At 34.0% G+C, this 17,168-nt stretch overlaps 2 protein-coding genes across 4 annotated transcripts; one reads left to right on the forward strand and one right to left on the reverse strand.

Moving 5' to 3' along the window:
• The first annotated feature begins 1,277 nt into the window (after positions 1–1,277).
• On the forward strand, positions 1,278–9,184 carry LOC126856727 (alanine aminotransferase 1). Its single transcript, XM_050605513.1, has 6 exons — positions 1,278–1,408; positions 3,657–4,419; positions 6,892–7,224; positions 7,545–7,989; positions 8,202–8,470; positions 8,562–9,184. Exons 2-6 carry the CDS (start codon positions 4,081–4,083, stop codon positions 8,838–8,840), a joined length of 1,665 nt encoding a protein of 554 aa, XP_050461470.1. The 5' UTR covers positions 1,278–1,408; positions 3,657–4,080; the 3' UTR covers positions 8,841–9,184.
• Positions 9,159–16,976, reverse strand: LOC126856726 (cysteine sulfinic acid decarboxylase). Of its 3 annotated transcripts, XM_050605510.1 has the most exons (7): positions 16,819–16,967; positions 16,087–16,223; positions 13,439–14,038; positions 11,260–11,654; positions 10,465–10,928; positions 9,882–10,219; positions 9,159–9,778 (listed from the first exon to the last, which is right to left on the reverse strand). In XM_050605510.1, exons 3-7 carry the CDS (start codon positions 13,856–13,858, stop codon positions 9,605–9,607), a joined length of 1,791 nt encoding a protein of 596 aa, XP_050461467.1. In that variant the 5' UTR covers positions 13,859–14,038; positions 16,087–16,223; positions 16,819–16,967; the 3' UTR covers positions 9,159–9,604. The 3 variants fall into 3 exon arrangements, with proteins under 3 accessions (XP_050461467.1, XP_050461468.1, XP_050461469.1); XM_050605511.1 differs by lacking the exon at positions 16,087–16,223 and having other exon boundaries at positions 16,819–16,976; XM_050605512.1 differs by lacking the exons at positions 16,087–16,223; positions 16,819–16,967 and adding an exon at positions 14,298–15,010.
• Positions 16,977–17,168: the final 192 nt, after the last annotated feature.

Here is a 17,168-nt window from a genome sequence, read left to right on the forward strand (position 1 = left end):
TTCAGTGAGACGGCGCGATGTAAATTAGCCATCTTTGAAACAATTAATTGTCAAAATTATATTAATTTCAAATTGCAGGTTTTGTAATATTGTCGAGTGAGATTTTGCGAACTAGAAACTTATTTAAATTTTAAAGAGAATAAATCGTACTCTACAGCAGTGGATAACAGACGGTGGAGAACGAGCGGAACGTTCCGCGAACTTGGCACGTACGTCAGCCAAAAATAGCGATCAGTTGGCTTGTTGAAGGAGAGCGAACGAGTTTTTGCGTCGCGACGCTATCGCATAGAGCGGGGAATCCCGTTGAGGATGCGAGATGCGACATGCTATGCCACATCGAATCTCACGTGTCACTAATCGAGGAACGCTTGTTTCGCGATGTATATATTTTCATCGATATCTCTATCAACTCGTAAGAAAATTGTAGCTCTAAAAAATTGCATTTTATTATACATAAAATTGATAAACAAGAAATCCCCGATAAATTTCAATCAATAGCTTCAAAACATTAAATAAAATCTGAGTATTTTTTAGGAATATTCCGCACTATAATATACACAATAATTATGCATAGAGTAAAGAAAAATTTTATATTGCCTAAATCTGCATATATTATTATTGTGTAAGTACGTGCATATTAATTATATATTATAATTATCATAAACTTTTGAAACATGCTCAAGATATACATTGCAGAGCCCGTATTTTTAGATCTTGCATGTATTATATCCTAATTTATTATTTAAGCTACACTTTTCATATTTTATTTCTCAAGTCTCAAAAATATACATTTATTTTATTGTAAATGCGAAAAATGTAATAGACATTTTGTCTTATGATAATGTTTAGAGTGTATCGATAGTCGATAAGAAAGATTTTCTTTTTATTCTATAAAGATAAGAAGCTATAAGTATTGCCATCTCTCGTAACTTTACGACATTAATTTCTCAATTTATCAACTATTATCTACTATTGTTAAGAAATAATCGAGGATAAAAAGTAAATCTAGTATTTTATCTTTCCGCACATACATGTTGAAGGTTATCTTTTATTATTGGTGGCTTTTTATCACCTTGCAGTTAATTTTCCGTCTGGCAAATAATTTTTGAGTCATAAAACTTGAAAGTTAAGATATTCACGAGAAGATTAAATCCTGAATTATATCTTTAGCTCAAAAATTCTCTGACCCATGACGAATTGTTGGCAGGGCGAACGTAAGAGATGTATATACTCGACTATTTTATATACTCATCCACATACGCACTTACATAATAGTCGCTCCAAAAATATATACATATATAAAAGTGGAGCTGTAAACGGAAAATGTGGAATCGCATTAAAGTCTTATTGCTACGCCAAGACGGCATCAGACCCAGTAGAGGAAAGCCGATCGCGACAGGTGAGACAGGTGAGCCTCGCAAAAATCCTCGATTATAACTTTTCGATTTACAAAAACGACTATATTTGAAAAAATATATGTGTGCCAAGATGCGTATATCGCTGTAAAAGATGCGCAAATAGATTCCCGACCTTCGGAATATGACGTTTTCCGAGCGTTCTGATAGTCGATCAACCGGGAGTCAGGAGTCAATCATCCGGTCGCGATCGATCGACGATCGTTGAAATGTTATTATTTTCGCTATTTAATGACTGATGACGCGCGTGCGTCTTTATTAGATTCATATACATAGTTTTTTCTCTTTTTTAAATTAACGAAGTGGTAGATAAGATTGCGTTATGTCGGTCATAATATTTCACGCCGTTTGAAGTTCATGAGACGGAAACCGCGACCTTTGATCGACGCTTGACGCTTCTCATCAATATTAATCTCGATTGCGTTTAAATACGAGATCTGTACGAGATCTACTCTTCTTAGTTGCTGTCTTTCTCCTACTCTCTTTTTCCTGTCTGTTTTTCTTTTCTGTCTCTCTGTTCTCTTTTTTTCTGTCAAAATAAATATATATTTATTAATAATATTTCACGCTCCGTTTTTTTCGTGGCGCTTATTATTGCTCAGAGTGATAAATGTTACCATTAGATTGATATGATTCTTTTTTAGATAATTGGAGAATGACAATGTTTCTGTATGATATTTTTTAATAAATAAAAACTGCTTGACATGAAAAATGCATTATAAATATTGAAGGAAAATACGAGATGGAAAAAAGATGCGGAAAGTAACAGATAAGACGAACAGATGTTGGCTCCATATAAGATCAGCAATATATCTGTACGTTTATCCCTTATAATATTTCTTATATTTTGAACAATTTAATCAAATTTATTGATAATTAAAAAGTCGATTATCAAGAGCCGGTCTACATTAAATCCTCGCTTGTGTTTCTTTAAAAAAACGAGACAATATTTATTTTATTTTCTATTATTTTATTTGTCAAAAATTTTTAAATATGCATTTATGAAGATCACGATGAGAAAACAATCAAAAAATGTAAAAGAAAAGAAGATGAAAAAAATTTATTATTTACAAAGTCCATTTTATTGTTAGATAGGATCGAAGAGGGAATCTTTGAATTACTTGAATTTGCTTCGAGAGTCACTGATTTCGGGTAATCCGCAGAAATGTATACGAGAAATAAGCCTACGCCTGCGCGAGTCTGCGACAGATCGTTCGCTCTTTCACTGTGCTTTCAATAAGGAGTGATCCAGTGACATTGTGAAAGGCGCGAAGAAGCGGTGCTCGCGATACATAATCCGGTCACGGTAATTATTATAAACTATTTCGCGCGTGTTTGCGTATTTCTCATTTAATATATGTGTTAGTTCAGAGAATGTGCCTATAATATATACAGGATATTTCGTAAAACTGTCGTACGATATTTTAACAGCCTCCTTTGAAATAGAGCCGAAAATCTTAAAAACAAAAATATCGAGGTCACAGATAATCAATGTTTATGACATAACATAAAATTGGCGCGCTCAGGTCTGTAACTAGACTATCAATTTCTCATCTTTATTGATTTCCCGTTGATATTGATTTTCACTGCACAGCTGATTTTAATTTGTCATTTTTTAAGCCAGGTATTTGGCGAGTGGATAATATTAACAAAGAATAACTGTTGTATGCAAAACGTTTATATTTTTTAATCTTTTGAAAATTAAATTTTTTTTTAACATTTCGCGAGTATAACAAAATTATAACTCGCTAATAGTAATAGATATTAACTGAATTAAAGTGTGAAAATCAATAACGACAATTTTATACATGTGTAAATGTAGTTACGGGCCTGAGCGCGCGAATTTTCAACTCGATGTTATTAACAAACTTTGATCGCTTATAGTTTAAAAATTATAATGATCTCGATTTTTATATTAAGATTTTCGACTCCATTTTATTTTCAGAATACGCTATTAAAATTTTGTATATTGAGATACACACATACATATATTTATATAATGATATAAAGAGTGTCTCACAATTTCATCATCAACTCACAATATTTTCGACGATATCAAATAATATCTCCCGATAAAAGTGGAAGAGTGTAGGAGATTTGTTTCTCACACATATATCTTATTCTATATTTTATTTGTGGATTTATTGTGGATTTCTACGTTTTATGTCGAAATTTAATTTCCTGTTAATAAATGAATAAATCTATCAATAAACGCGCGATTCTACATGTTTCTTTTTGCAGGACAACGAATCGCTGTCCACAATTATTCGTATTCGCGCGGGGCATCATCTCCAACGCATCTTCGACGACGCGTGACCCAGGTGGCGTGCCGCTTGGATCGAACTCCACAGTGTCATAGAAGAAAGACGAGAGCCTCGAAAACGTGTATGCCCTCCCCTTTCTTCGTCTCGTCGCGCCCCGCAATTCGCAACAGTTGTAATCGTCAAACTAACGTGGTGTGCGCGACGTAGTGATTTTCTTGCGTCGATTCTCCTCGAGCCGATCCGCAAATGAGACTGAATCAAGCGATGAGATAGAAAAAAGAAAAGACGAATAATCATCGTCACGAAGAAATCGTCGAGTAATAAAAGGACGATTTTCGTGGTAGAAAAGAGAGAGAGAGATAAGAGGAGAAAGAGAAGAAGGATTTGTGGAAACCCTAATTATGTCGCACGCATGTTTGCGAAACGCCGTGATCGCCAGCGGCTGGCCGACGAAGACCATGACAGCGACGACGACAATGACGATGATGATGACGAGACAGAGTGCCGGCGGGGCGCTGTTCGGAAGAGGGGTAGGGATGACGGATGGCGGACCGGTATCCTTCGCGCTGCTCCAGCAAATGATCACTCCGTGTCGCGGCATGGCGGCGAGCGCAGCGGTGAGTCCGTGCGGCAAGGTCCTCACCGAGGACAACGTCTTCATCAACCTGCGCAAAATGGAGTATGCGGTGCGCGGACCGCTGCTCATCAGGGCGCTGGAACTTGAGAAAGAACTGGAAAAGGTAAGGTAAGCTGAGTCGCAAATTGAGAAAGCGAACACGAGCGAGTGACGTTTCACCTTATAAAATTCTCCCGCCCAATCGATTTTTTTTTTGAATACAGAAGAGAAAACAAATGCTGCGTGTAAAAACGCACGATGATACAGTAATCATATAGATTGAATATAAACTGAATGAGATAGTATGGCTAAGTGGCGGAAGGAGGGCAAAGAGAGGATGCGCGCTCGGTGACAGACCGCAAGGTTGCCATGGTGAAACACGATGTGTTAAGGGTGGGGAGGAGGAGAAGAAAGAAAAAGGAAATAATCGCTAATTGTACTCTGTTTAACTGCGAAATATTGAATCGAATTTGATGATTGATTTGATATAAATTTGACAAATAAAATACACACACACACACACACACACACATATATATATATATATATATATATATATATATATATATATATACATTTGAGATAAAATAAGGATATATTTTCAGATTTTTAAATAGAACTCCAAAATGGAAACCTATTTTTGCGCGTGAGAAATAACGATAATTTTATTTACAGAAAATTTTATTTTTTAATTTTGCGCTTTGAATGCATATTTTTTTCAAAATAAAAAGATTACTCAAAAGTTTCTATTACTTTGGAAATTTACAGCGACTTTTATGTTTTTTTTCTTTCTTATCTTTCAAACTAATTGAGATAAAATGAGTTTTTTAATTATGCAGAATTGGATTTGTTGCATTTTTTAAAATAAAAGAGTAGAATAAAACACATATATCTCCATTATTTTTTTTTTTTTTTGCAAAAGAGAGAAACCATAAAATGAGTCGGACGATTACTTGTGCATTCGTCAATTTTTATCTGAGAGCAGAGTGTATGATAACATATCGGTGTATACATAAAATATATTGTCACGCAATTGTGATTAATGGATTATCACATATGACAGAATGTAGAGAATTGCAAAAAATATAATGATATTTAATAATTATCTCATATTGATTATCACATTTATTTTTTCAATTTGATCAATAAAACATATGTATGGTGGCAAACATATGGCAGCGCTTATAGCCTCATTAGATCCACTTGTTTTGTTAGGAACCGAATAACCAATAGGGGAGGTATAAAAATATCGAGTTAAAGTGTTGTTTGTCTCATATCTCAAAGAGAATGAAAAAAATAGATTTTTTTATATTGCATTTAACACGAGAAAATTTAACGATGATTCACAACATGGATCGAAAGTTATTCTAATAAGAAATTTTCACATGTGCTCTTCTGGAAACATAATATTATTATGTACAGTAAAAAACAATGATAAAATTTTCAGTTTTCTTTTGTAAAATTATTTTATATATTCAAGATAATTAGTAATAGATTAGTTTTTTTTATAAATAATTAAAGTTTGCTAAAATTGGGAGTAGTGCATACCTTTGCTCTCGAAATATATATATATATTTTTTTCAAATTACATATAATTATGTACAGTATGTAATTACATATAATTGCTACATATAATTGCACGTAATTACATATAATTACATACAATTATATTTATGTCCAAAATTTTGCTCTCTGTCCAGGATATTATAAAAAGTGTAAATAACGGCACATATAAATAAAATGTACTAATAAAAATGTACTATTAAATTCCAAATGCGTCGTTATGCAATTTTTTGTTTATATGAATATCATTTACCCGGAAAATATAAATATTAATCTATAAGTATATTTTCAATTCAGTTACTTTTTGCAGGGACTGTATAGTCAATAAAACTGATTGTGAATAATAAAATTATCGAGAAGATAAAATATAATTTTAAAAGATAACGCAGATGTGTTTATTGTTGGCATTATTTTTTGTCGTTATACAAGGTGTTTTAGAACAAGCAATTTTTAGAAATATTTTTTTTTGTTTTTTTTTTCGGAATACGCTTTTGATCCGCTGATTTTGAGACGTGTTTTATTTCGAAAAAATATTTTTGGTGTTTTAAAAATAGGAATATCACCTTGCCACTAATGTGTTAACGATCGGTTTGCTTAGAAAAGAATACGGACACATATTTTGTTTATCACGCATCGGGGCAATTATGCATTGAAATAATAACACCAATGAATCACAGATGCGTTGTCATTGGACGTGTGCATTCTCGCGCTTCTCTCAGTCTCAGTTTCACACGTAATTGCGTAACACTCGTGAATGACGTAATTATATAGTAATAAAGTTAGCCAGTTTAAGAGAGCAAAAATATTTCGCATTTTCATCTATTTAAAAATTATTTTTAACTTAGATATTATAGATTAATCCGAAAATTAAATTTTAAAAAATTTATATGCATGACATTTATATATATATATATATATATATATATATATATATATATATATATGTATATGTATATATTTTTTCTTTGTTCTAAAAAAAATTTTAAATTTAAAATTGCAATTAAATGTCTAATATTGTATTTTCTTTTTGCAGGGGGTCAAAAAACCTTTTAATGAGGTGATCAAAGCAAACGTGGGTGATGCTCACGCGATGGGCCAGCAGCCCATCACATTTCTGCGACAAGTGTTGACCCTTACGGTCTCGCCGAAACTGTTGGATGATCCGAGTTATCCAGAAGACGCTAAGGAACGCGCTCGGACAATCCTCAAGGGTTGCAAGGGCGGTAGCGTGGGCTCGTATTCGGAATCGGTCGGCATTGAGGTGATTCGTAAACATGTTGCACACTACATCCAACAACGCGATGGTGGTATTCCTTGCGACTATCGCAACATTATTCTGTCGAACGGCGCTTCTGATGGCATCAAGGTGTGTACAGATTTGAAGTCTTATTGTAAATGTAGTTATTTTCAAATTTAGTTTTTTCCTAATCTAGTTTTTTTCTGAAAAAAAGTAAACATGATAAAAAGTATTAATTATTTTTACTTCAATATTTGATATTGAAGACATGCGTTAAAAACAGGAATAAAAATTATATAATTTAAATACATATAGATATATATTTATGTATTAAAGAATTGCAATTTTTAAACTTTTATGTCTTTTGGATAAATAGATTACACAGAGAGAGAATGCTTAGCAATACTCTTGTTTCCGTTTTTGTATCTGATTTCCGATTTTTTTTCCAGTCATTCCTGAAATTATTTAACGAGATAATCGACAACAAACCGTCTGGCGTGCTGATCCCGATTCCGCAATATCCTCTCTACTCAGCGACCTTGGCAGAATTTGGTTTGGCGCAGATCGGATACTATCTTGACGAAGACAACAAGTGGTCACTAGAAATTAATGAATTAGAACGAGCATTAGGGGAATGCAAAGGCACGTGCAATCCGCGGGTGTTGGTGGTGATCAATCCTGGTAACCCAACTGGCCAAGTACTGACTCGTGCGAACATTGAAAGTGTCATACGTTTCGCCCACAAGAATCATTTGTTCCTGCTAGCCGATGAAGTCTACCAGGACAATATATATGATAAAGACAGTGCGTTTCATTCTTTCAAGAAAGTCATGATGGAGATGGGCGAGCCGTATTCGAAGATGGAGCTCGCGTCGTTTATGTCCATCTCAAAAGGTGTGTAAAAAAGGAAGAATAAACGAAGAATATTGGAATATGAAGTTGTTAATTAATTAAGGAGCATTTCATCTTAAACTATATTTATGAGATTGTTCATTTTATCGCGAAGATCCACAACACTGAACGATTTAATTAAAAGATATTGAACTTTAATCAGTTTCACAAATATTTCTCGGGAAATTTTAGAGCTGAATTATATTTTGTTTTAGGATACATGGGCGAGTGCGGAATCCGTGGTGGTTATAGTGAGATCATCAATATGAATCCGGAGGTGATGAAAGTATTGCAGAAATCGATCTCCGCAATGCTATGCCCGAGCGTACTCGGTCAGGTCGTGATGGATGTTGTGGTGAATCCACCGCAGCCAAACGAACCATCGTACGAGGAATTTCAGAAAGAGAAGAAGGAGACATTGCGGTCCTTGTCGGAGAGATCGCGGCTTGTCGTTGATACGCTCAACAGTATTCCAGGATACAAGGTGAATTGATCTTTCTTTAAAGGAGCTGATAGGAAAGCTGCTTTCGATCGCGCGTTAAATTATATTCTCATAATATTTCTTCTCTTTTTAGGCGAATCCAGCGATGGGCGCAATGTACGTATTTCCGCGGTTCGATATGCCGCCGAAGGCGATCGAGGCGGCGCGAGCGAAAGGCCAAGAACCGGACGTCTTCTATGCGTTCAAGCTGCTGGAGAGCACCGGAATCTGCCTGATTCCAGGATCAGGTTTCGGCCAAAAACCCGGCACATATCATTTCCGGACTACAATACTGCCGCAGAAAGAGAAAATAAAAACGATGCTCGAAGCGTTGAAGCAATTTCACATCAAGTTTCTCGAAGAATATAGCTAAATTCTTTTCTAAGCTCTTGGCGGAGAAGCTGCGATTACAAAAGGAATGGCTCAATTAGGATCGTCTAGAAGATATCTGTATGAAGACTAATTTAAAAGTCCAAACATTGAATGTAAAATATTTTTGTTACGATTAATGAAAGATCCATTATAAAGAATTATTGCATACAGAGTTATTATTGAATCGTATAGAGTATGTGATGAAAATCAAAATTTGTTGAATGTAAATCACGTTGTGAATACTTACAATATTTGTAAATACATCGTAATTATCGTCATGTCAATATGACACATATTATGTAATAGAAAAGAAAAAAAATTAAATGTTATATATGTATATTACAATCAGGTTTCTACATTTTATTCTCTACGATTCTTATAGGGTTTCTTATCAGCATAAACAAAATTTTTTCTTTTGTGCTGTCTGCTATTATTTTCTTTGTTAATTATAGAAAAAAATGATGGTGCATCCCTGTGATTTTTTCATCTTGTCACTTTCAAAATTCTCTGATTGCGAATGTATTTTCAATTTATACATGTGCAGATATGAATGGAAATTGAAAGAAAAAAATAAAGAAATTCTGTTAAAAAGATATAGTAAATAAATAAGGATAAATTTAATAAAGAGAAACATTTTTATACACTCATCATTTTTTTAAGTATCACATTAACGATTTATTACAAATGCAACTATTTTTTATACTAATAAAATAGACAAGATGTACACATTTTACCGCTATTTACAGTATCTGCAATTTAAGTCGATTAAAGATCCACAGCGAGCCTTTCTATTTCTTCGACGAAAAATTTCATGTCGGCCTCTGTCAATCCTGAGTTCTGCAATACCAGTCTGAAGAAATTTGGCATATCTCTCAACGTCTGATACGTAATCAGCATCGTTCCCGCTCGTACCATGCGCTCCTTGATCATTGGCGCAATCTACATCCGATTTCATTCGGAATAAAATGGCAAGAAATATAGATTCAAATAAAAATAAATACGAAATGAAAGTACTATTGAAAATAATAAGTACGTCACACACCTTATGCAGTGCCTGATCGAGTTCACGGCCAGTCAAGTGTCTTTTCGACGGCGGGACGTAGCGGAAGCAAACATTGGTGCACTCTGGCTCGGCGAGCAAACGCCAGCCATCACGCATCCTGATGAGATCAGTGAAATAACGCGACAGCGCAAACACACGGTCGACGTGGGCTTCGAGACCACTCGTACCCTTTGCCTTCCACATGTACCAGAACTTGACGACATCGGCGCGGCGTCCGCACTGTACGTGACGGTCGCCGCAGTCGAATGCCGCATCATAGAACTTGTCATTCTGAAAGAGGTAGCTCGCGCCGCAGCCATGCGCCGCTTGTAACAAACCTAGAAACAATTAGAATTTTGATAATATAAATTGTTTTATTTAAAAAAAACCATTATTTCGTAACATTTATTAAAAATATATCTTTTTTTCAATTAAAGTGAAAAAATATTCATTACAATTAAATATTAATTTAAATATTTTGGTGATATAAGATAAAAAAATAAAGTTGCGATGTTGAATAAAATTATTAAAATTTATAACAATTACAATATTTTGATTTTAGCAAAATAAAATAAAGAGAGACCTTCGTGACGGAGCAGCAGAGTGGAACACTGCTGTGGCGCGGCGAGCAATTTATGGGGATTCCAAGTGACAGAATCGGCGAGCTGGATGCCATCCAGAAGGCCGCGATGCATCCTGGAGACGAGAGCGCCACCACCCCACGCTGCGTCCACGTGAAACCACAGTGCGTGCTTTCTGCAAACTTCGGCAATTTTCTTGAGGGGATCGAAGGCGCCCATTACAGTAGTGCCCGCAGTGGCGGATACCATGAGTGGTACGGCACCCTCCTCGACGGCTCGGGCGATCTGAGCCTGCAGATCGGTGATCATCATCTTGCCTCGGGAATCAACCTTGACCAGGTAAACATTGTCGTAACCGATACCCAGAAAAGCAGCGAGCTTCTTCACGGAATAGTGTGCATCCTCCGACGTGAACACTACCAATCGCGGCATTTGCCATAAACCGGATTGCTTCAGATTCGGATATCTATAGTTAATAACGAACGTTTTGTTTACTTATTTAGATGCCGATATAATATAAATGTATGCATGTATATCTAATAATGATTTTAATATTGCTATATTGTGAAATGAATATAAATCATAATAATACATATAATGTTCTGAAAACTCTGAAATAAAAAGAGAAATAATAAATAAATATTATAATAATAATAATAAAATTCAAAATAAAGAAAATAAATTAAAAAAATAATTTTAATCAACAAAATAAAATAAAAAACGACAGATTCTTTAATAATTTATTTTAAGAAATAATTGAGAGAGAGAGAGAGAGAGAAAGAAAAATAAATAATCACCTATGATGACGTGCCAAGTTAATAGCATATCCATTTGCCATAGAACCACCAGGACAAAAGAGTCCCTCGCCATCCTGCCAGCCAATAATGGCGCGCATCTCTCGCAACACGTCCTCCTCCATCAGGGAAAACACCGGAGATACTTCATAGGTATAGACGGACGGATTGAGCGCGTCAGTGAGCCATTGACCCAACAGTCCATATGGATCCAGACTGGAAAACAGCTGGTTCACGAAGTGCGGATGGCCTGTCTTCACGCTGTACTTGATAATATCGCGCGTTAACATCAACAGATCCTCGTGGCTAACTCCTTCGGTTGGTAGCGAAAGATCGATCACAGATCGTAAATTGTTAGGATCAACCCACTCGACCACGCGATCCTCCCTGGAAGTGGACTGCAAGATGCGACAATGCGTAGATGGTAATTAAAAATAAAGCAATGGCTCGCATATATAAATTAATTAATATATTTTAAATCGTTTAATAATAATCTCTTCAAAAAAATCCTAAAAGAATATATTCTCTAATGTTAACAATTTTCAACAATCTAAGTTATTGGAATTCCAAAAATTAAAAATTAACAATTTTTCGATTTTTTGAAAAACTTATTTCTTGTTTCAAATATATCATTTTAATATTCGAGAATTAAAATTTTTTAATTAAAGCTCTCTCATTCTCCTTTCTTCGAAAAAACTCTAATTTTTCAAACAATCTTCAAGATTAAAGTAAGTAAAAGATTCAAAAATAAAAAAATATTGTAATAATTATTCTATTTTTTTGAGAAATCAGTTTTCCGTTTTAAATAATTTTTATTATCGAATATTAAAACTCTCTCTCTCTCTCTCTCTCTCTCTTTAACTGTCTAATTTTTCAAAAAATCTGAAAGTTGTAAAAAGATCGGAATATTATGTTAGAAGATTTTGGGAATTTTTTATTAAGAATCTGGAAAACAGTTCTCGTTGAGCATTCAGTTTTTCTCTTTATATCGAGGCTGATCATGCATGTAATTTGTAATGTATGCAGTGTGCATTTAATTTTTATGTAATAGCGCATGATAATAAAATAATAGGTAGGTCTTTAATTGCCGCTTCGTCATTCATGTCAATTACTACATAATTAACAGTACTATCGTTATTACATATCGGCGGAAGCAAGGTAAATTCCATCGTTTTACCGCATTCATAACAAATAGACTACATTATATTAGCATGGAAACACGATCATTACATATCACACATATCTTCGACACCTACTAGTGAACCGTGCTCATTAAGAAATTGTATTATTAAGAATTTAGTTATTTAACCAATAATATACATGGGCACAAATTTATATCTTAGTAATACCGGATAATCTATTTTATCAGTGATTCACTTCTTTTATGACACCGCAAAATCAATGTGATTTCGTGATATCGCTTTTAATATCGCCATAATAAAGATAGTAGGATGAGATAATGTAAATCGACGATTTTTGCGGATATCGACATATGCAAGTAGAATGTATAAGTAATCATATAAAAACTAGCAACTTTGAAAGTGAATAAAAATCTAATTAATAAAAAAACAGTAAAAAAGCATACAAAGAAACGTGGTCTGCAAAAGTAAGTAAATAATTAAGTGGTGAACGTTTGAATTCTGCCCCGGTGGCTAGAACAGAAAGAATGTTTCATGTCACAAACAGCGAAATCAATAAAGAAGGTGTAATCAATAAAAAAGATCTGTATCGCGGTACAGTATGCTGAAATATATAGCGCAGGTAGTTGTAATAATGTAGAAAAGAAATTATACTACAGAGGAAATTACATGAAATTATAGACTACAAGAGAGAGAAACAGAGAGAAAAAAAGAGAGATGGAGAGAGAGAAAAAGAGAGAGAATGTCTTTAGGTGTATTACAAGTATAAATAATATAGAAATAATAATCGTGTCCATGCAGGTGTGCCTTTACCAGTTGTGTAATCCACGACTACTATCGTTACTTTACAATTATCTAAATATTTTCTTCCGCAATTACGTACCACGCAATTAATTTCTAATTAAAACATTTATGCGTATTCTTGCGCGTTTCTTATCATTCTTAAAATTCTTGTTTGCACAATATCAAAAGTACATAATCTCGTCGAGGAATATTAATATATTTGTCGTTCAAAAAAATGCATAATTGAAGATTATATTCACCTGAAACACCGCTCGTTGCAACACTAGCTCGAAAAAATTCCTGAACAGCTTCTCGTGAATGTTCCGACACGGTATACTGCGAAAATCTCCCTTTTCGACTCCCTTTCGTTCCTCCGTTGATGCGGTAAAATTCGAGAGAATCAAATTCGCGGAAGAATTCATGGATGAATCATCCGATCCTGGCATCTTAGACAGAGAGCCCGCAAGAAGATTCGTCTTTTCGAGCTTGTTCCGTGCCAGCGCGAAATTGGCGGTGCCCTCGTTGGCGGGCATGACTCGGCTGAGCTCGAACGGATCACGGTCTGGGTCTGTGACAACGACGGTGGTTTCCTTTATACCTTTCATAACACCAGCCGCGGCAATCAAGGACATCTCCCTCCAATGCACTGGCTCTTCTTCATAAATTGGTTCCACTCGCATTTCCGAACCGTATTAACTTTTCACGTTTGCTCTCACGTGGACAGCGTGGATACCTGCATCCGGATCTGTAGAATCGGAAATTTGGAAGAAAGAACTGCCGTAGAATATCCTCAACGAACAGTGTCAGACCGATTCGCAGTCCGAGTCCGCTCACGTTGAGTATAGGTGCCGAATTGTAATCTGTCAAAGTTTACAAAATTATTTAAAAACACAAGTAAGTTTTTTTTTAAATATTTTTTTCTTGTTCCTTCCAAGATCGTACAATGATTAATAAATTTATAAATTTTTATCGCTAGTCGATGTATCGTCGTAAAATAAAAACTGCGTAATAACAATAATAAATTTTAATAATTAATCGTGATTGACAAGATAAATTATATATTCGATATTGAATATTCATTTACTACACAGTAACTATGTTATTGGTAGGAGATTGTACACTCAAGGGCAGGAATAGTATCCCCATCAGGTGGCTAGATGTAAACTATATGATAGTCGAAAGCGGTATCTAGCCAGCGCAATGTCCTATAATTGTCTCATTCGCACTACTTGTATTCAATTGAAGTGAGTGAGACAGGACTGCATTAATTGGCATCACGTCTTGCATTTGCATTGCTTTTTCTCTCGATCATATTACTTGCAATAAGGATGCAATATCAGAATGCGCTCCATTACTTTCTCCCTCGCTACTCGATCTCTGCTCTTAAGATACACACACACACATGTGTCCTTCGCGTGACGGTTTCGATTGTCATATAGATTATAGATCATACACGTATACATACACCAAACTGCCGAGCGACACCATTTCTGCCCTTGAGTGTGCAACGCAGCAATCTTTCTCTTTCTCTATCTCTATTTCTCTAACACTCCTGATATAGCCAATAATAATAATATTGCATTTGTATATTTTCTTACAGTGAAATCTGTTCCCGCTTAACGCATGCAAGAATGTATCAAGGATACTATGAATTGTTAAATAAAAATATAAATAGCATTGAGGAGTAAAAAAAATTGCGGTCGCACGTATATATTCAAAGCTATAGCGAGAATCTATATTATAAAAATATATCACAGTGTGAATCACTTGCAAAGTGTAAAAATTGTCTGTAATATAATAAAAAGTCAAAATATAAAAAAAATCACCTAGTATCGTAAAAATAAATCATATAAAAGTATATACAGAAATATAAACCTGAAAATTCGTCAAAATAACATGGTGACTGTATCTATTGGAACTTTTAATTAATTTGAATTATTAGTTTAAAATTCGTAAAACAGTAGCCATTACTCAAATATTATACACATTTTTTATCAATAGTTTAAATACAATTGGAAATTTTTGTACGCTAATCTTTTTGTTCCATTTTCATTCTCCTTTAAAATGTAAATTCTCCGATTCCATTCAAAATGCAAAAATGCAACAAAAAGCCATTAGCTTTTTGCTTCTTTACTTTAGTTTTTCTTTCTATTCATTAATTGTACATTATATAATCGATTATAAAAATAATATTTATTTAATGTATATTAATTATTTATTTTACATGAAATATTCATTTGAAATAAAATAGCAATAAAACATCACAAAATAATATTACGTTTAAAAGAGAAAAATTAAAACGAAAACCAGGATCAGGCGAAAATGTAAACAAATATATCGAGTCGATAAAATCCATAGCTTCTATATGTATTATATATATACAAAAGTCTATGATAAAATCAATATAAAAGTAAAACAGAGAAATGAAGTATTTGGTAAATCGGTAAATTTTCAAGGACTCCAATGACAAAACAGAATAATTAATTGATTGCCATTATGAATTTTTAAAACTTTTTAGAAATTCCATAAACTAATGCATAAGGAGATTGATCAATCAATTTCCCTATCTCCAATTGTAACAGAAATATATAATTTATGAATTTTAAGACACATAAGCATCTGCTATGGTGATAAAGTTTCGCATAAAATTAGTATTCATATAATATTATAATTGAGAGTATTACTGAAGAAGATGCAAAAAGAAAGTATTTAGCAATTAGAAAAATTTGTTATGATACGTATTGAAAGTACGCTAATGATGTTAATGTTAAACCTGACATTGTACTAAATTATTTCAACGATCTGGAGGACGTCGAGACAATGATTGCCGGTGTTAAGGCTGCGATAAAAATCAATCAAACGAGCGCGTTGCAGACGTATGGTTCGCGGTTGATTAATGATACTTTACCAGGATGTGAAAATTATAATTATGATTCCGATGCGTATTGGGAATGTGCGATTAGAACCGTTCTTGTACGGTGTATCATTACTCCGGTACTTGCAGAGAGGACCGAGGAAGAATCCAATTAATTGCTATTGTCGATCCTAAATTAAAGGTATTTGAAAGATACATTAGATTATTTACAAACGATACACACAATGTGAATATTAACATAATTTACGTTTGCATATAGATTTATAAAATTACATTTTCTTGTGCAGGTAATCGATATTCAAGGATTGAGAGTAGCAAACGCATTCATTATGCCCGAGATTATATCGGCGCATTAAAACATACCTGCAATATGATTTATATGATTGCTGAAAGGGGCAGATATGATCATGCAAGAATGGGGATAAGTAATATTTGGATAAGTCACAGCGTGACGATTTACGAAATAATATTCTATTATAGTTTTCACACACGTATATTTATTCGCAATCAACTTTTGCAATTGTAAACGCAAAACGGACATTTAAACTAGCATTTAAACGGGCATTTACTCTAATAATTAATGTAATTAGATAATTGAACAATATGTACTTGGAACAACAAAAAATACAACAATATTATTAAGATTTAAATTAGCACAAATTTTTAAAATCTAATTATATATTTCTTATAAAAATTCTTCTCGCAATATTAAGACTTGTTATGTATATAAATATTAATTAACAAAACAAATACATATTAACTTACGTAAGACTCTATCAAGCCCGCAAAGAGTTTTGCGACTACAATATATTGTGGTCCAAATCATATCGCCATTCACCATACCGCCTATTCATCACCATTCACGATTCAGGCATATTTGGATGATGGGGGAACGACGCATGACATTTACGTCATAGACTAAGAAACATCGAAGCGGCCAAGCGAGTGCAAATTCCGATTTCTAGAGACAAACAATGATAGGGACAATGATATGACGCTAATAGGGACTTTCAGATAATAATAATTCTAGAGAAATGTATATACCACTGATATATGTAATAACTAGATAGCTGGTGCACGTTGTATTTGTGTCCCCAATTGAAAAGGCGCCATGT

Source organism: Cataglyphis hispanica, chromosome 19 (genome assembly GCF_021464435.1).
Source record: "Cataglyphis hispanica isolate Lineage 1 chromosome 19, ULB_Chis1_1.0, whole genome shotgun sequence".
NCBI lineage: Eukaryota > Metazoa > Arthropoda > Insecta > Hymenoptera > Formicidae > Cataglyphis > Cataglyphis hispanica.